This window comes from Archocentrus centrarchus, chromosome 4, assembly GCF_007364275.1.
Source record: "Archocentrus centrarchus isolate MPI-CPG fArcCen1 chromosome 4, fArcCen1, whole genome shotgun sequence".
Taxonomy (NCBI): domain Eukaryota; kingdom Metazoa; phylum Chordata; class Actinopteri; order Cichliformes; family Cichlidae; genus Archocentrus; species Archocentrus centrarchus.
Window position 1 is genome coordinate 15,429,361 of NC_044349.1, and position 19,929 is coordinate 15,449,289.

A 19,929-nucleotide genomic window follows, 5' to 3' on the forward strand; every position below is an offset into this window, starting at 1 on the left:
ATGTAGCTGTACAGTAGGGTGGGCCATGGTTTCTGAATTTGTACCAATAATGAATACAAAGCTCACGTGGGCAATCTCGGGTTGAAAGATGTGATGCCACCCAAATTTTAAAAGCCTCCTTGGTTTTTTATTTTATTTTCCCACATTATACAGTCTTTTCCCCTTCATACCTTGAGCAGCTCTGGGTGCTACAAAGCATTTATTGGGCGGTGTTTACCTCAAACTGACAGAGTGGCAGGCTGCCCGTCTACCTGCCTGTCTGCCTGACTTCACTTCATCTTGCCAGCATCTCTGGCCAGCTGGAGCAGTTGCGTGGAGCTGGATTTGAACCGAGGGCCTGCAAAGTATCAACTCCTTGTTTCACAGCTTTGACAGACACTTTGATTTGACATGCCATGAGCAGTTAAAGTGAAAGTTATGTATACATGTTAATTAAACTGTTTATGTGTGGAGGGGTCAGAGACATTAGCAAGTCCCAGCGCAGAAGTGTGAATTTCTTTTCTTTTCCTCCATCACAGTGTTTTAACCTCTTCTGTCTCTCATTTCCTTAATGATTACCAGGTGTGAGGGCAGAATTTTTCCTCCCCTTCTTTGCCAAGTGGAGATGCAGATAGCTCTATTTGTGAAAAGTGTCTCTGTGTGTTTGAATTTAGGCACGGATATTTGACGTCGAGTCCAACTTGTTCAAATAGCTCTCGTTTTTGGCAGAGGGTGTCTCCGAAGCCTGGAATTAACTGAAAGGATGTGGAGGCAGTGGTCTTCAGTTGCTTAAGAAAAGGCTGTTGGTCTGATTGAAATATGTAATTTGTGAAAACTGTATCTATTTTCATTTGTGATGTTGGGTTAGACAGTGTAGACATGGTTAGTATAAATCATTTCTGACATTAAGCGATTGCAGTGCCTAAAGCGCTCCTTTAAACTGTATGGAGCATGGGGTTTACAGTTTCTAAATATAAGCAAGTATCCAAGTACTGGTAATTTATGGAATAATACTGCATGTGTTTTTATTACTGAAATGGAAACTAGAGGTTTTTCACTTGTGCATCTCTATTGTAAAGGAGTCAAGAACAGCTGTTATGTATCTCATGTATTGACATAATAGATTCCTTTAATCACTGTAGTCTGTGAAATCAAAATGTTTCATTTTAAATTATTTCATTGAGAAAAGTTGTAAAATTTTTCCCTGTAGTTGTTGAAAGGTGATGCATATTGTTTTTGAATGTCTGCTCATTTATTGCAAACTATACAGTACTGTGCAAAAGTCTTAAATCCCTCATTTCTTTATAATTTGCTAGGAAACAGTGAACGGGTGCAGAGATTAAATGAAACAGGTGCAAACATACCTTTTATTGCATTATTAACATCACCTTTTTTCTTCAACAGAGCCTGAACTCTCTTAGGCAGCTTTCTTGTCAGTTCTTTAAATAGTCTTCAGCAATTGTTCTCCAGGCTTCTTGAAGGACATTAAAAGCTCTTCTTTGGAGCTTTTAATGAGCTCTGTCTTTTGTTCTGCTCCCTGTCAAGATGATCCCACACTACTTCAGTAATGTTGAGGTCCGTGCTCTGGGGAGGCCAATCCATGACTGATAGTGTTCATACTTTTGACAAGATCTCCAACACCACTGGCTTAAATGCAGCCCCAAACCATGACAGAGCTGCCTCCGTGTTTTATAAATGGCTGCCGACACTCACTGTTGTACCTCTCCCCTGACCTTCTCTGTACATATTGATGATGATTTGTACCAAAATCCCCCCCCGTTTCCCTTTCTTAAGAATGGCTTCTCGACAGCCACACTTCCACTGAAACCATTTCTGATGAGGCTTCAGTGAACAGCAGATGGATCAACTGAAGGGCCAGATGCATCTCTTAGGTCCTGTGTCAGGTCTTTGCTGGATTTTTTCCGTCTTTTAAGGATATGACCTTCAGATATTGTTCATCTGCTTCACATAGTTTCTTTTATGCCTCGCTCTTCTTCTTTTTTCCTCCACTTGTCCAGTTTCCTCAAATTTTTAAAGACTTTCTGTGCTTCATGCTGAGATATGCCAAATTTTCAGATAAGGTGATTCTCAATGAGGCATTATCAGTGTAAAAATACTTTTTTACGCCTGCCAAACTGTCACATTTGACATTTTTTATATATATTCAGCAAAAGAAATTGGGTAACATTTTACAATACTCCCGTGACTAAGGCTGTAAGTACATGTATTTTACAGGGATGTACCCTGTAAGTAAATTTAAGTTCTGTGTAATTTCTATATTATAAAGTGTTACCAGAAATTGGAACAAATGTGTTTTTGTGACAGGCTGCTAGTGACAAATTGCCAAAAGATCCAATTTAAAATTGGTTCTCTGCTAAGTTATGTGTAGACACAACACTGTTTATCCCTTGAGTTAGGTGCCTTTTTTATGCTTTAGTGATTCACAGGTCAGTTTTAAGTGGCATGACAATAAACAAAACAAAACAAAACAAAACAAAAAGCATTCCTCCAAAAGTGGTCAGATACAAAGACTGGTGTGAAAATGACTGAAAAAGCAGCAAATGTCCAAAGAACAACTTTGAAAGACCTTCAGTAAACCTGGAGAACTATTGCTCAGGACATCCTTAAAAATAATAAGAATGTCTGGCTCCTTGGAAGCAAAACATAAAACAAACAACCAACCCCAAAAAAATGTAGGTGGCTGAAGACCTTTCCGCAGTACTATAAGATGTCTATTACTGAAAATCATGAGGATGGGTAAATGACAAAATTTCAGTCACACTGGTTCTTTTTTCAAACAAACAGACAAGGCATTAGCCCTCATGTCATTATATCTGATGTTAACATTTAAGCTCCTTCTCATACAGTGGGGCGCACTGGATTGACAGAGACAATACATTCCAGCAAGAAAGAAAAAGCTACCCTGCCAGTCTCTCTCCCCTTGCCAAGACACTGCCCTTTCACCTTAATCATAGTTTTCATATCTGTACATTGAAAATTTGTTTCCCAAGGACAGTGCCATAAAACTGCTGTTTTTTGAGATTTTTACCTGCCAGTGCTCTGCTCCCTTTCTCTACAGAAGTGGGGAGGTTGATGGAAGTGGGAAATAGGGGCGCTGAAAGTAAGCGAGGGGAGAAATGTAGAGGTATTGTTCTCTGAGAATTTGTAATCATTTACATGGAAAGGTAAAGGGCCTAACACCGCAAATGTTTGTGTTGGTAGCGCTGCCTTAAAGTGTTGGAAACTGAAACAGATAAACCCTACAAAAGTTATTTTTTTTGGTTTTGTTTATTGTTGAAGGGCTTTTTAAGAAACATACTTCCACTACAATATGCACTCTGTCAAAGTGAGGACAGCTGTGCTGGGGAAACTTGGAGCTATCCATCCATCCATCCATTCGCTTCCGCACATCCTGTTAAGGGTCGCGGGGGGGCTGGAGCCTATCCCAGCTGTCATAGGGCGAGAGGCAGGGTACACCCTGAACAGGTCGCCAGCCTGTTGCAGGGAACTTAGAGCTAATGCAGGGAATTTAAAAAGGTTTTTCTCAGTGTTCATATTCAAGTTTGTTGTGGAGGTCTGTGTGACTGCTGCACATGTACAAGAGTGAATTCTCAGTATTAAACACAGGAAATACCTGCAGATGTGGAAATTGGAATTAACTATATACTAAAGTAATTTGTAGAATTTACTATATTGGATGTTAAAATACATTTTTGTAGAAATAGAAACAGTAGAAGATGTGTACACACTGTTTTAGCAGCCTTTAGTGGTCAATGAGTGTGTAAATTATATTTTAGATCATTTATATTTAAAAGGTTATGAATTTTCTTGTGTTTATTTTGCTGAGCTATTGTTGTACTGTGCTGTAAAACACACTGTAGTTCAGGATACATCTATAAGTACATCCATCAGCAGTCTTATATTCTGTAAAAATTATCATTGAGTTAAATATTGAATTCCTACCTGCTCATTCACTTTGTCTTCATAAAATTAAATGACTTTGAAGTATGTGAAAGGCCTCCAGTCACACATGCTTTCTGGCACCTGAGTCAGTTAAATGAAAATTCAAATACTAAAAAAAAAAAAAAAAAACCAAACAGCTTTTTTATCTAATAACAAAAGAGTTGTCAATCTTAATTCAAACAGATAGGCAATAAAGACCAAAGATCTGTAGCTTTTGACATTTGAGGGAGATAAGCTTAATTTAACATGTTCTCTCACAAAGCAGCCACTTAAACACTGGAATAAAGCTTGTATTACAAGTATAACCAGTGGTTAATGGATCATCTTAAATATTTAATGCACTCAGCTGATGCTTTTACGAAGAGTGAGTTGCAAGGACAACAGAGGTAAATTTCCAAAGGAGGTTGTCGACATCACAAACAGCCAGTAGTAAACAATATCAGGGCTAGTCGCTTTAAATGGCTTGACTCAGAGTTCTTGAAAGTAAATCAATGTCTGACTTTGATTTGTTCTTTCTGCTTTCCAGACAAAGCTCTCAGTATCTCTGATAAGTAGGATTGCGCTTGCACATTTAAAACAAGTGCACTTTCCTGCCTTGCATTGCAGCATAGTGCATCTCTCTGGGGTGATAATGTTTTTGGTCAAACACAGTGTTTGTTAGCTTTAACTTTTTAAACATACAATTGTTCCATAATTAGGGAGATGCTAATTAGTTTATGCTCCCCTGTTTGATGTACAGTATGGCAATACTTTGAAAGCAACTGTGTTCATTCTTTGCATAAATTTGTAGCATTTTCCACAGAGTTCAAAAGAAACGCCGCTGAGTTTAGAAAAGTACACTTGCCTTTAAATAATGCGCCCCATTTTCTTGTCTGTTTGTTTTTAGGGATGATATTAATGAATTAACATTTTAAACAATCCGTCATTACTGTTGTGCTCCCACTTATTTTTAACTCAATTAGATTTTAATAGATCATTTTTCCTAATGTGCACGCTATGTTCTCCCCACTTTGTTCACTGCACAACAAAAGATTAATTACAAATAAGAGGAATGATCAAAAACATGATAATCAAATTGCAACAATAAGTTGGGAATTGCAATTCTAATGCAGTACAATAGAGTATGTGTTGCAAATTAACCACCCACTGTCTGTTATTGTATGTGTATTGTGTTCGTGCTTATTAACGTGTGTGAAAAGAGTATGGAATTACACTGTTTACATACATGATAAACACTTTGCTTGTGCTTTTAAATAATTCTCAGTGGAGATTGTAGGCTGAGATTTAAATAAGGCTACACTAAAGTCATACTTTACCATATAGTGGCCTTATTACTACTTGTTTATCAACCTGAAGTACAGTTGTATATAAATGATACTCTAACACAGGGGTCGGCAACCTGTAATCCGGAAAGAGCCATTTGAACCCGGTTTCCACGGAAAACAAAGAGAGAGCCGCAAATACTACTGGAAGCCGGTAGCGGCTACCGCGAGTGACGCATATTTTGAGAAACAAAAATAAATAAATAGATAAATAAAATGATTTTATTTTAATATTTCAAGATCACAATAATGTTCCAATTTAAAACTACAACAAAAACCGAACTGACAAAAATAAAATGCACTTCAATTGGATACTTATAATTTACTTCCGCGAGCTGCACAGAGCTGCAGATTAAGCCTGAATGAGCCACGGGGTGCAGACCCCTGCTCTAACACCACTGCATTGATCAGGATGCTTCTGTTACACCTTGCTAGAGATGTGCATTTAAAGACATATAAAAAATCATAAAAAAGCCATATCGCTTAAAGATTTTTTGATTTTCTTTTTTTTTTTTTGTTCATAGCAGCTTTTTTCGACAGTGTAGAAAGACAGGAAGGTGGGAGAAGAGATGGGAAGCAAAGGGCGACAGGTCGGGACTTGAGCCTGTGATGCCTGCACTTCGCCTCATGGCATACATGGTCGCCTGCTCTTCCACTGAGGCACCCGGGCGCCCTACAAGCCATATCTCTTGAGCTTTTACAAAAGCCTTTTATTAACTGAAATGAAATAATAAACTGAACACTTCATTAGGTACAACTAAGATTTAATTGTTTGTTAACACAAATTTCTAATCAGCCTGTCACATGACAGCAACTCAGTGCATTTAGGCATGTAGACATGGTCAAGATGACCTGCTGATATCAAACCGAACATTAGAATTGAGAAGAAAGATGATTTAAAGGACTTTGAAAGTGGCATGATTGTTGGTGCCAGATAGGCTGGTCTGAGTATTTCAGAAACTGCTGGGATTTTCCAACACCACCATCTCCAGGGTTCATAGAAAATGGTCTGAAAAAGAGAAAATATCCAGTGAGCAGCATTGCTTCGGCTAAAAATACCTTGTTGATGCCAGAGGTCAGAGGAGAAAGGCTACACTGCTTTGAGCTGATAGGAAGGCAACAGAAACTATATTATAACCATTTTTTAAAACCAAGGTATGCAGAAGAGTATCTCTGAACGCACGTCAGACATGTCAGACCTTGGGCTAAAGCAACAGAAAACCATACCAGGTGCCATGTCTGTCAGTTAAGAACAGGAAACTGAGAGTATAGTTCATATGGGCTTGGCAAAATTGGTCAACAGGAAATTGGAAAAAAATTGCCTGGTCCGAGTCTCATTCAGATTGTAGGGTCAGAATTGACCATACGCAACATGAAAGCCTGAATCAATACTTTCATGTGGTTGTGTCTAATGGTGTGGGGGATATTTTCTTGGCACACTTTGGGTCCCCTTAGTGCCAGTTCAGCATTGTTTAGCCCACCTGAGTGTTGTTGCTGACCATGTCCATCCCTTTTAGGACCACATTGTGCCTATTTTTTGGTGGCTGCTTCCAACAGGATAACGCACCATGCCACGACACTCAGATGATCTCAAACTGGTCTCTTGAACATTGCAATGAGTTCGATGTACTGAGATGGCCTCCACAGTCACCAGACCTCAATTCCAATCCTTGCTATCATGTAAATTCCAACACCTTGTTGAATCTGTGCCACAAAGAATTAAGGCAGTTCTGAAGGAAAAGGGGGTCCAGGTGTACCTAATAAAGTGCAACCGCCAAGTGCATAAACTCTGTTGGCTTACATTATTAATCGCTAAAATACTGCAGAAAAAGGTCTAGGCTTACCATATAATAGTAGCATCTATAGTAGGTTTTTACCTTTGCAGCCCACAGTCTCTTTGAGCTAGATGGCTGACTGTTAGCTAATGCTTAGAAATTGGAGCAGTGGTAATAACAGATGAAAAGATAAATTCACCGACACACTTGAAAAGCAACAGTCTCATCTTCATTGACTGATTTATTTCTTTAGCTTGAGGACAGCGTTTTGTAGAAGTTGCTTTTTTGCAGTATTCTATCATTGAACGGTTGAAACTGAATACTTCTACGACTTACTGAATGGAATCGGGTAGTTAAAGTATAGACTATAGGATGCAACCTCAGCTCGCTGTTATTAATCACCAACCTCACCAATCTCCTCATGGTCATATTGTGCTATTGAATTTTTGCTTTTGATTCTGTTTTGTATTAGTTTGTGGCCAACATCACAAGCATCTGATAGTATGAAATGAAAATCTCAGTGTGCAATTCCGTGTTGTGACTATTGTCTTAGGAATGGCAGAGACCAGAGAAACTGTCAGTTGTAAGCAAATGGATGTCCTGAGGTGTCACCAGCCAGCACGACAGACGGGGCAATTCAGTCCCCGGAGGACAATGCGGCCAGGTGAATTTGCAGTAGCTTGGCCTAGAGGTCATCATCGTCAGCGGCTGTCGCCCTGTCACTCTGAATGGGCCCCCAAATCATGTTGTCAATGGTGATGCATCGAGATCTTCCTCTGGCAAAAATTGGATGCTCCAAACTCAGCTTGATTGATGCATTGGGCAGGTTGTGCCTGCCTGTCTTCGGGATGTGTCCTTACTCTGGTTTAAAGATGAAGCAACAGAGACATACTTGCAGAGGTGAAAGCAGAGAGATGTACTTTTAAAAGTTTTTTTTTGTGCTAGCGGTTTTCTTATCAAAGAATCGACCGTATCTCTGAGCCTTGAAATTTATAGGATTTTAACTGTCTTTTCATTTTTCTCGGTACATCTTTTGTGGCACAGTTCAATCAGTGTTCTGAGAATGTTGTTCTCACTGTTTTCATTGAGGCATCAGGATTACATTATGGCTCGAAGGCGAATGCACAGCTTCTACATTCAGTAGATGCCACAATGAAACGGAATGAAAAATAGCTGTTTTTCTGTGACCAAAAGTGCAGCCTTTATGCATCCAAGGGCATGGCATTCTTGGGCCCTGGGTACTAGCAGTGGAGTGTTGTGAACATGAAATATCTTCTTTTATGTGCCATTTTTTTCATTATGCTCCCTCTGTCTCTTTCTTTCTCCGCTTTCCTCCAATGGTTTTCCTTGATGGTCTCGTCTGGCCTGGGTTGCTCTCGTAATGTGTATGTGTGTGGCTGTGTATGTGGGACGTGTCTTTTAATATACGTTAGGGTTATATTGTCTTTATCTCCTCATTTCTTGCTATTTGCGTAGATTTGAGTTCAGATTTTCTTTTTCTTTATATATTGTAGGTGTTGTCTGTGTGTGTGTTGTTAGTACTCAATCATATAAATGTGTTTCTGTGTCTGAGAACACAGTATGAATATAGACACTTGAGGTTTTCTATTTCAATAAAACTGTGTGGAACCTTGGGTTGAAGCCTTTGATGGCTTAGTGCAGCCTGGAATGAGGAAGAAGTATTGCAGACGAAACAAATGCAAGCTGATCCTTATACAGAGGTGGCCCAGTTTGGAGAAGTTGTCCTACTTCTCTTCTCATTACGTCTCACTAAAGTCTAATTCAGCTCTATGTGACTAGAATAGACTTAAAATCCACCTTACCTGTATGTGTCGCTCCACTCATTAGTTTTTTTTTCTTTTCTTATTTTATTTTTACAAAAATGTAAGAGAGAGAACAATGGTAACAACTTTGTCCTCCTCTTCCTTCCTTCTCTCTTTCTCTCTTTCTCTGCATTTACAGGGCCTGTTCATCTTTCTGATATATGGGGTGTACAACACAGAGGTAAGTCTGCATTGTGTCTCAAGGCTGTTGGAGTGAATGAGAGAAATGACAAGTTTCTGATGGGCTCCTTGCTTAAAATCAGCGTGGGTGGGGTGCGCCAGAGTATGTATGTGTGTGTGTGTGTGTGTGTGTGAACGTGTGTCTGTGGATGGGTAGAGGGATGGGAAAGGAGGGGTGGGGACATCGTTTCCATGCGAGCGTCCCACTGCCCTTCATGCTTGGACTAACTTATATGCATCTGAGTCCAACCATTTAACACTGACACGCTGCAGTTCTCAGCCACTCATTCCTCACCCACATTGGCTAATATTTCACTGCCTCTTTAAGTTTTTAAACTCACAGCCCTCCATTTAGCATCCTGACAAAGCTGCTGGCCAGGGCTTTGCAGGGCTCCAAGCAGTACCCATAATCGAACCCCAAAAGAAAAAGGGGGGGGGGCAATATGTAACAAACAATATGCAATGAAGGGGTGATAAAATGCAACCTTACTGCATTATTACCATTTACAAAACCATAGCTGTGTGGGGGTGGAGAAAGGTTGCGTGTCTAGACAGAGAGATGTGATTTAATGGATGAGTCGCAAGTCACGAAAATCATTCTTGGTCGACTGTGGCTCTTAGTCTTGTAAATGAGGTTAACTTTAGATGTGCATCGGTGAAGCTGCATTTAAACTATTGGACATCTTCCATTCAAGATGTCCAAAAGTTCCATTTGTTAAAGGAAAAAAAAATTAAAAAGGGAACTACTTAAAATTCAAAAGTAGATTTTACCCAAATATTGGTGAAATATTAGTGAAAAAGAATGAAACAAACAAAGAAAACACAGTAAATCTGAAGGCAAATGCAGTGTACTAATGTAAATCTAAGAAATCATCTGTGGCTACTGTGAGCCACGGCTCACGATTCATTTATGATGAATACACATATGCTCTGTCTTTTCATTAACCTTTTCTTTGCCTGAATATGCAAGGTCATTGGTCATTAGTCTGCCCTCTTTCACTGCTCTTTTCTATGTCTCTTTCTTAAACCTCATTTATTTCAGCTTTCTGTTGTCATCACCTGGCCTCCTGGCCATCAAAGAAGATATCTCGAGTTTTCTGTCCTTTTTCATTTTGTTTTCTCCCTCCTTTCTTCTCAAGAGCATTGAGAGCTGTCCCTGAGTCATAGGCAAAGTACCGACAATGCAGAGCCAGGGAGGGCCGACCTTTCACACTGTAAAATACATCAAGATTGCATTCTTGCTTAAGTGGCTTTTTCAGTGCTTGGAAATACATTTTCTTACACCCGAGTTGTCCTTGACCCTGAGGTCTTCATAGTTTGTGAGCAGCTCCTCTTTATGTTTGATTTTCAAGAAGACCTAACTGTTGTAGTAAAATTTTGGGAAAAACAAAACAAAATGGAGTGCTCTTGTAATTATGTCATCTGTTCTGACTGACCTGCCATCACCTTTCAAGGAGGGGGGTGTCTTTTTGTGCTCTGTCTCCCTGCTTTTCTTTTGTTTTCTATCCTTAACCTTTTCTCCAGATTGTGATGCTTGGCACCTTTGGCTTTGGGTTTCAGCCTTCACGACCCCTTTAAAAAAATATTTGTTTAGTGGAAATTCACAGTTTTGGTTGAGGTTTTTTTTTTATTTTGAAAGGTTCCTGTGGGCAGGATCTACTATGTCCTGGCATTGTGATTCATTTTTTAAGCTGTGTTGGCAGGGATTTTAACTGACAGCTGGTAGAGCACATGGGAGATATACAAAACACAAAGAGGATGAGGCGTGTAAAAACTTTGCAAAGTTGCTGTTAGTTGTTAACATGTTAGAACAAATGAGTATAACTACCTCTGTGTGAGGAGATTTTGCTTTGATATTCTTAAGGTGTTGAATTAACTAGTGCCTGAAAGTCAGGACATGCTCCATTTATGAAGCTGGTTTCTAGGCTGAATAATTACAATTGTGTATGGTATGGAAGAGAGACTGCATCTGCTGCTATTACCCTCAAAATGCATCGTTTTAATTGCTAATTACCTGACAGTAGCTTTCCATTATTCATTGCAATTAGCTTTTCCTTGGTGGTCACCTTGTAATCCCACGCTTTGATGACCTTTTATTTCCATCAGCTCCAAGGATGTCGGCAGGTGTTGTCGGGCAGACTGCTTTAATATGGTAATCGCTTAGCACCCATTTACATGGGAAACCATGCTTTGCATCCTTTGCATCATTTTGAAACCTTGAGTCTGTGTAAAACCCCTTAAACACATAACGATCATCTAAAACAATGCCCTTCCCCTCATTGTCAAATGATTAATTAAGTTGTGTCATGTAATTGCCTCAGCACACTGGCTGCTTTTAATATCAGTGAAATCCCCATGTCTTATTTTCCCCATTAAATATTGTTAAGATAGTTTCTACCCAACATCTGCACTGTGGTGAAGACCTTCTTAGTATCTTGTCAGAAATAATAGAAGGGTGTTTGAAACATGATGCTGGTGTTGTTGATTCTGCCTTGTCACAGGGCTTAGGCTCTCTTCATTATGTCGCCCTTCAACAGTGGTACGTATGCAAAACATCTTCTGTATACACATGCGGTGTCTGAGACTGTGTGTATGCGTTCAGTGTGGTGTCATAATTTATAACACGGCGTGACTTAATGAAGCCATAAGCCATAATGCATATTCACTAACGTTGTGGGCCGGGCTGGGACGGGCTGTAGTGATGAGTGCCCAGCCACTACAAATTTACAGTTAGTGCTGACAGTGTGCACAAACACAAGTGCACGCACGCATACATACACATATACACACTCACTCTCAGAACTACCAGAGGATTTTGAAGAAGAAGATAAGAAGGTGTAACTGAACTACTGACACAATGTTTTACTTGTTTTTTATTTAATTTTTAATTTAGTTATTTATTAATATTTTGTTCCTGAGTACGGCTTATTAGTAAACAATGTAAAAACGTTTCAATATAATATAACAATGTTTCTTTGTAAATGAAAGAATAATATTGTGTAGAGTCAAAGTATAAGAAGATTAAAAAAAAAATTAGAATCAATCCTGATCATTTTCTTATTCAGTAATACTTATTTCACTGTACTGAGTGATTAGCAAAATTGAATTGTACCAAACTGTTGTAATATTTTTTAAAGTGATTTTTTTTTTAAAAGAAAAAAATGTTCTTATTTTGTACAATACATTTTTATCATGATTTAATACAATATTTTAATTAACCTTTTGAATGATTGAATTATTGCCTCATGTGATATTCATTACAGAGCAATATTTTGAAAGCATAAATATCAAAGACAGAGAAGTAGAGAAGTTCATTTGAAATCTTAAAAGATTTTATCTATCTATCTATCTATCTATCTAATATATATATATATATATATATATATATATATATATATATATATATATATATATATATAATCAACTTCTGTCTGGTATTTTATGTGTTAAATGAAGGTGTGCAGTACACTGTTTCATCTGAGTGTAAAAGTGTAATCTGTTCTGCTAGGGCAGTCCCTTCTCCTCCAATAGCTCCCATTTGTTGGTCCCGGCGCTCTGTGTTGACAGATGATAGCTTGAAGTCGTCTCCTTAGTTTGCCAGCTCTATGTGTCACTTTCAAGTCCCATTAGCCACTGGGACATGCTGGAACACACACTCACACACATACACTATCCCAACCACTGCGTGTCAGTGTCTGCAAACTAACCCTCAAAACATGTTCCTTCCATTCCACATTTTATTCTCCCTTCTCCATTTCTACACTTTGCATAGTCGCAGGTGTTTGCTGTGGAAGATATTTTGTTTTAATTCAGTGTGTGCCGCGCTTATCTCTTTCGCTCCCATTCTCTCTCGCTTTCTTTCAGGTTCGAAGCACGGTCAACAGGATCAAGGAGAGGAGAAAAGCGCTTAATTTTTCAGTATGTAATCTTCCATTTTCCTGTGAACAAGTGTGTGTCTTTATTCTTGTGTGTGTCTGTGTGTGTGTGTGTGTGTCTGATAAACACTGGTGTGACAGACTCAATTTTCCTTACAGCTTTTGCTTCTTGTGAAAAAAAAAAGAAAAGAAAAAAATCACTACTACAGCATTGCGAATGAAAGCTTGCCACAAAGAGTCACTGTACATCGGCTTACTAGTCGACAGTTCGTGTTAGATGCCCTTATACATCAAACATAGACCCATAATAACCCCCCTTCCCCACCCTCCTCACTCTCCCCATTGCAGCACGTTCATCCTAGCAATGTCAAGCTCCACGGTGGGTTACAAGTTTCTAATCCAGGACAAGCCGTCCCCTGACATTAAAGTGTCAGGCCAGTATTTATACCTTGGTGGACGCTGTTCGGCTGAAATTGTAGGATGCTGCACGTGTGTCTGTGGTGTGTGCGTCTTGGGAGATTATAGCCTAACCAAAGGACATTAAAAGTTGTCACAAGTCTGTAGCACATACAAACAGGCATACACCACACACACACACATACAGTTGTAAACCTTAACACCTTGACAAACTCTCATCAAACTTATCCCCGACCTCATCTTGCAATTGCATACATAGGTGCACATGCACGAAAACCCTCTTCTGCCCTATGAGCAGTCACATTAACACCACACAGGACACTCCTGGCCCTCCCTCTGCACTCTGACCCACACATATGTACTTTATAATACCTTATCACAAAATCATTGCTGAGCAGGAGATTTATTTTTAAAATTTCTACGTGCCTTTTGACTCCCATACCCACCCATTAACCCATGCACCTCACAATGAAAAGTAATGCAATAAATAAATCGGTTAATTAATGTTTTAGTGTGTTTCTATGTCCATGTCTATGCGTTGGGGTTGGAGGGAGGGGACTTGCTTCCTGGTGCAATCTGATATATTGGTTGCTCATGTTATCAGTGAGCCCCCCCCATCTACCATCATTTTTACTGCTTCCTCTCTCTGTGGCGGCAATTTTCCAATCCCGCTGGGTTCCACTATCAGAATGCGTTTTTTAGCCATCACTGCTGCCTGACAGTTTTTAGCTAATGCTATCTTGTGCCATAAATCCTGCTTGAAATACTGTATCTACCTGTCCTTTGGTTAGATAGGAGACATTTGGCTCTAGATGACCGCACATGCCCCTATATATTCCCTTGTTGTAAAACATAGGATTGGGTATTGTGCCTTGCCGGGTGAGGGATAAAGAGGCTTTGGCGTGTTACTGCATATGGGGTCATTTGAAGACAAATGGCTCTTTAGAGATAGAGGGGTTTATACATTGCATTATTTGCGAGTTAAAATTTAACCCACAAAGGATTATTCACAGTAACTTCATTTTAGGAATTGAAAGTGGTTATTTAAATAAAAAAGTCCATTTCAGGCTCTAAGCATTCCTTTATTATCAACATTAAGGATAGGCAGTCTGTTACGTTCCCCCTAAAAAGTCTAGGGGGTTTGGGGGAAGTAACAAAAAGTGACTGGGTTGACAAAAGAAGACATGAGCAAAATTGGTAAAATAAAAGATTTTTATTAAGATTATAACAAAAAGAGACGGACACGCTGCTATCACCTCTAAACAAAGGAAAAGAAAACACAGGAGTTATTCAACAAACATAAACAACAACATAAGGCAAGAGGCCTCACGCACCAAAACAAAACACCTCCCTCCTCTCCACTGAGCAGGAGTAAGCAGCAACACACAGTTCACAAGTTGTGCCACAAAGGCAGTCTCTGGCAATCACTGGGCCTGGATCTCTTCTCTCTCTGGCCTTAAGTGCCCCAGCTTGATTGCTGAGTTGAGTCAGCTGTTCCAAAAGGGGTGGCACCCAAGGCCGGAGAGCACAAGCCACACCCAGTGGGTCAGGAAGCCACAGCAGGCCCGGCTAGGGCCGTAACACAGTCCAAAGCCAGGTTAGGTCAAAGCCACCCTAGTATTGAATTTTGGGATATTCCTTCACCTCCAGGTTGATATTGTGTGAAATGTAAAGTACTGGGCTGCTCACTATAGTAATGTAGTGTATCTAAACAGTGCAAAGTATAAATGTACAAAAATATGCAACAGCCTTGAGCCTTCCCTCATTTCTTTATATTTTGCAAAGAGAATTGGAAATAGGGACAGAATATAAGGCAAAAACAAAGTTTGTACAGTTCTAAAAAAACTTAAAAGTCAATATATGGTATGACTACCTTTACTCAACACAGCCTGAACTCTCTTAGGCAAACTTTCTTGTAATTTTTTTATGCTTTTACTGCACTGGCAGTGTGTTTCTCACACTGGAAAATTAAGCTGTTGCCAATCAGACCTTTCCAAATTTTGTACTTTTCTACATTCATAATTCCATCAGTCTTGACCAGATGCTCAACACCACGGGCTGAAATGCAGCCTCAAACCATGACAGAGCTTCCACAGTGTAAGCTATGAGATTTAAAGTAAGCAAAGTGGAGACTGATTGGCCTGTAGTACGTGGGCAGAAAGATGATTGGTCTAGAACAATGACATCAGCTTTGAGTTTGACAGCATGGATGTGAACCATAGACTAGTAACCAAATACCCAGGAAAGGAGACAGAGGAGTGAAAACAGATCTTTTTTATTGAACTTATGCCTAAGCTTCATTTCTGATGAGGCTTCAGTGAACAGTAGAAGCAACAGCTGAAGGGCCAGATGCATCTCTCAGGTCCTGCGTCAGGTCTTTGCTGGATTGTTTCCTCTGTTTTAAGGACATGACTTTCAGATACTGTTCATCTGCGGAAACCTTTAGACAGTACTATATGGCAACCTGGCAGGAGTAGATAATTTGCCCCTGGTATGTGATAAATAATTTTAAAAGCCATTGGTCTTATCTGTTTATAGTTTAGAGATTTGCAGATGGCTAGATTTAGAATAACCAAATAAACTGTAGGAGGAAGCTGGAGCACATGGAGAAAAACCACACAAGCACAGGGAGAACACCTACTTTGACAACTTCCACCAAACCTAATCACCCACTATCCCCTTTTTAATTCCACACCACTGTTGACCTCTTTAGCCCTTTTCCATGCTGTAACCCTCTACATAGCTGTGGATCTCAAACTGCTGCTTGTCTTTTTTTTTTTTTGACCCCAGGGAGCGCGGTTTTATACACACACACACACACACACACACACACACACACACACACACACACACACACACACATGGCCACTTTGAACAGTGTTGCCTGTCTGTTTGATACCACATACCTCTTGACCCACCCTGACCTCCTTCTTGTACACTCACAGCCAGATTGCTTTGTGAAATAAAGCTGTCAGTTGTAGGACCCAAATAAAAAACAACCCCCCTCAGTGCTCCATGGCCCTGACACCACTGAAATATAGATATAAATTGGAAGTGGATTAGTTTTTTTGATCTTAATTCAAGTTTTGACAAGATATAGGAAGCTACATGTAAGAGCTAGTAGGACTGAGTCTGCCAAAGAAAAAAATTAATGGGACTAGAATTTAATTTTTACATTTGGGAAGTCCACGGTTGGTGTTTCTTTTCTTTCTTTTTTTTTTGTCTTTATCTGGGAGCATGAAAATAAGTGTTTGTAAAAGACTTTTAAATAATAAAAAGCCATTTATTTCTGCTGAGACTACTGGCTGAAGTGAATGACAGTGACACGTAGCAATGCATCTATTTGCCTGTTTCTGTTTACATAAATACAGAAGAGCAGGCCATGGATATATGAAGCATTCTAGACTGATATAGTACAGTACAAGACTTTGGCAAACCTGGAGCCCCCCCGGGTCTGTTTGAGAGCTGTGCAAACAAGTGGGTTTTATGTGATTGCCGTTTATTTTGGTCTGGCTGGTAGATGTGTGTGCGTGGGTAAAACAAAGAGCTCTTTGAGTTAAATTCATATATAAGCTGCTCATGCTTAGTGCTCACATTGTAGGAAGGATAATACAGAAGTAATGAGAAAAAAAAATGATCAAAAAACAGAATTTAGCATGGAAATATATACGTGTTCAGTAAAGAACTTTTTATGCATTTATGTACTTATTTTCAAGGTTTTACGTCAATGAACTGTGTTAATATCAGCACACTGAACTTTTTCCCTTTATATTTCTTTAACATTTTAAAGCATTCACATACATAAGAGTGCAAAGTAGAACAGATACAGAAGACAGCCTAATAAGAATGATAATGATTGCAATGAAAAAAACATTCAACTAATGTGGATCACCATTGGTTAATTTTTTTAAAAAAGCATCTGATGACACTGCTTTCTTATTTCTCACAGAACTGTGCCAGTTCCCGGCCATCCAGTTCAGTTACTAACTCTCGTCCTGTCAGTTTCCCACTTGGAACAACGCCAAGCCAGGAAGAGGAGGGTTATGCTTGCAGCACCACACTAAGCCCGGGGATGCAGGAAGAGAGGACCAGAGGTGAGCTTTGACACCAGTGTCATGCAACTATAAGACTGTAAGATAGACTTTTGGGCTCAGTATACCATGTTTGTAGTGGGACAGGATTATCTTGTTGGCACACTGCAATTGTGACTTTTGGCAGTAACCTGGAAACTATTAAACCAGATTCACAATCCTGGAAAATATAAAAAATGTGAAAAGTAGAAAATGAGAGGAGTAAATGTGTCAGCAGTGAGTTGCTGTCCAGTGATGGACAGAGCCATGTTTACAGAGCCACAGAATAGCAGTTAATCACTTATACTTTAAAGTAGAATTTCAGTTGCCCTTTTGATTAGCATTTGAGATCGCATTCTATGATTCAGTTTTCCCACACAATTTTTTTCTAGTTTTGATCAAAGGATGGGAGACAGCTGTCTTTGGAACTAAACATAATAGCAGATCACAATATTGCTTGCTAATTTGATTACTCTGCTGGCCTTGCTTCTCAAAAAGCACAACCAATCCACCATCACTTAAAAAGAGCATGGAAGGCCACCTATTGTGCATTTTTTTTCTTTTTTGTTATTTGAATGAAAGTTTTATTTCTTTAGAATAACTGAAATATTTTCTTGGTTGTGTATCTTTGTACTTCATCTTTTTAAGATGGCAGCACCTGTAGCCTTGGTTGTAGAAAATTTCTGTTCAGTAGTGGAAGTTTTCCAGTGAAGGATTTTAATTTTCACTGAACATTGCTGAGGTGAATGTAACATGTTTGGGGGGAATGGTGACAAAGTATGCAGTGAATTTCATCCAAACATCTGATGTTTTTGACGATGATGCTCAGAAGTGTCTAAAATAATTTATTTTCTGTGCATTAATTTTAAATTAAAATCTAAACTAATTAAAAACTGAAGTAGTGAGGTATAACAGCCATGCAATCAGTTCTATCCTCATTATGGTAATAACTTATTGTTGCCTAATATTAGCAGTATTACAGACCGCAGTTATTCAGCCCTGCTGAGTCTGTAAGGGTTTACACATAATATGTTTTTTCATTGTCTTTTCCCAAATTTCCTTCAAATTTGTTATGGGCCATTAGGACCAGCACTGCACTCTGAACCCGTTATTTCCAACACCCCTGATCACTGCTGATCAGTGTCCAATTAAGGTTCATTACATATCACACTGGGTCTGAAAGCCCTATTAAGTGACAACAATAATGAAAACGCGTAGCCTTTTGAGTTGCAGGATCATTGCACTATACAGGCATTATTCATCCCCTTTCCAGTGGTTTTTAATCATGTATTCAAATGTAAGACTAATGAATTGTTGCAAAATTATTCTAAAAAGGTAAGTTTTTTCCTCCGTTGCAATTTACCAGTAAAGTTAACCTATAAAGATTTTAATTTTAAAAAGTAATAGTTTTTTTTAAATTAATTTACATGTGCAAAGAAATAGAAGCCACTTTAAGTTTTAAGAGTCTCTTGTATCATCAGTTTATTTTTCATAAGAAGGATAAGGTCTAGTATATGACCTTATCTCTTCCACAGCATGCCTTTTGTCCTGTCTCTCTCCCCTCAGCTCCAACCATTCACGCCAGATGACTGTCCCTCCCTGAGCCTGGTTCTGCTGGAGGTTTCTTCCTGTTAAAAGAGAGTTTTCCCTTTCCGCTGTTGCCAAGTGCTTGCTCATAGGGGGTCGTTTTGACTGTTGAGTTTTCTCTGTAATTATTGTAGGGTCTTTACCTTACAATATAAAAAATCTTGAGGCGACTGTTTGTTGTTATTTGGCACTATACAAACTGAATTGAATTGAGTAGGTGGACACCATCTCATCCCATCAGTAAAGCATGGAGTTAGGTGCATGCTGGTGTAGGGATGTTTTGGTGCTGCTAAAACCTGAAAACTTGGCAGTGTGCTTTCCATCTTTGTTCCTTTAAAATATCACTTTATTTTGAAGAAGAATATGATGACCTCAGTGTATATATTGAAGCAAGGACATCATTGTACTTGGACCTGGATTACAGGTCTGAAGATTGGATCTTACAACTTGTGTGATCCCATGCAAGATGGTTTGTAGTTTTGATTGCAGCAGTATAAGTATATTCCCTCACTTGCATATCTGCAAGGCATTACTCCAAAGCATTCTAAAACTGAGAGGAGCGGCTGGCCTGTTGAGTGAAATCAGACATCTAAAGTCTTCTGTTAAACTTTAACACTAACCAGACACCCCGGATCCAATCTAGCTGCCTGACCCAAGCTGCACTCAGCAGATTTGAGACTCATTTTATTGTGGAAAAGATCAGTGATACCAGTTTCAAAGAACAGTAAGAAAGAGGTAGAGGTCAATTGGAGGTTTCACTCTGTCATCTATATTCTTTTTGCAGATATGATTTGCTAAAAAGTCCGTTGTATTGGAATCCAAAAGTTTTAGACCATTTGCATATTTACTTATGTTTAGCACATATTTAATACAAATTATAACTTAAAAAAACAGGTCAAAAGTTTAATCATGTATTTGAGCTGCCGTGGAGTCTACAA

The 19,929-nt window shown here is 39.1% G+C and overlaps 1 protein-coding gene across 4 annotated transcripts in view; it reads left to right on the forward strand.

Moving 5' to 3' along the window:
* LOC115779202 (adhesion G-protein coupled receptor D2) overlaps nucleotides 1-19,929 on the forward strand; it is a 111,762-nt gene that overhangs the window by 47,501 nt on the left and 44,332 nt on the right. For all 4 annotated transcript variants that reach the window (XM_030727730.1, XM_030727732.1, XM_030727731.1 and 1 more), the window contains 3 exons: nucleotides 9,002-9,043; nucleotides 12,907-12,960; nucleotides 17,284-17,428. In XM_030727730.1, coding sequence (XP_030583590.1) covers nucleotides 9,002-9,043; nucleotides 12,907-12,960; nucleotides 17,284-17,428 — 241 coding nt within the window. The remainder of the gene's footprint in view (nucleotides 1-9,001; nucleotides 9,044-12,906; nucleotides 12,961-17,283; nucleotides 17,429-19,929) is intronic.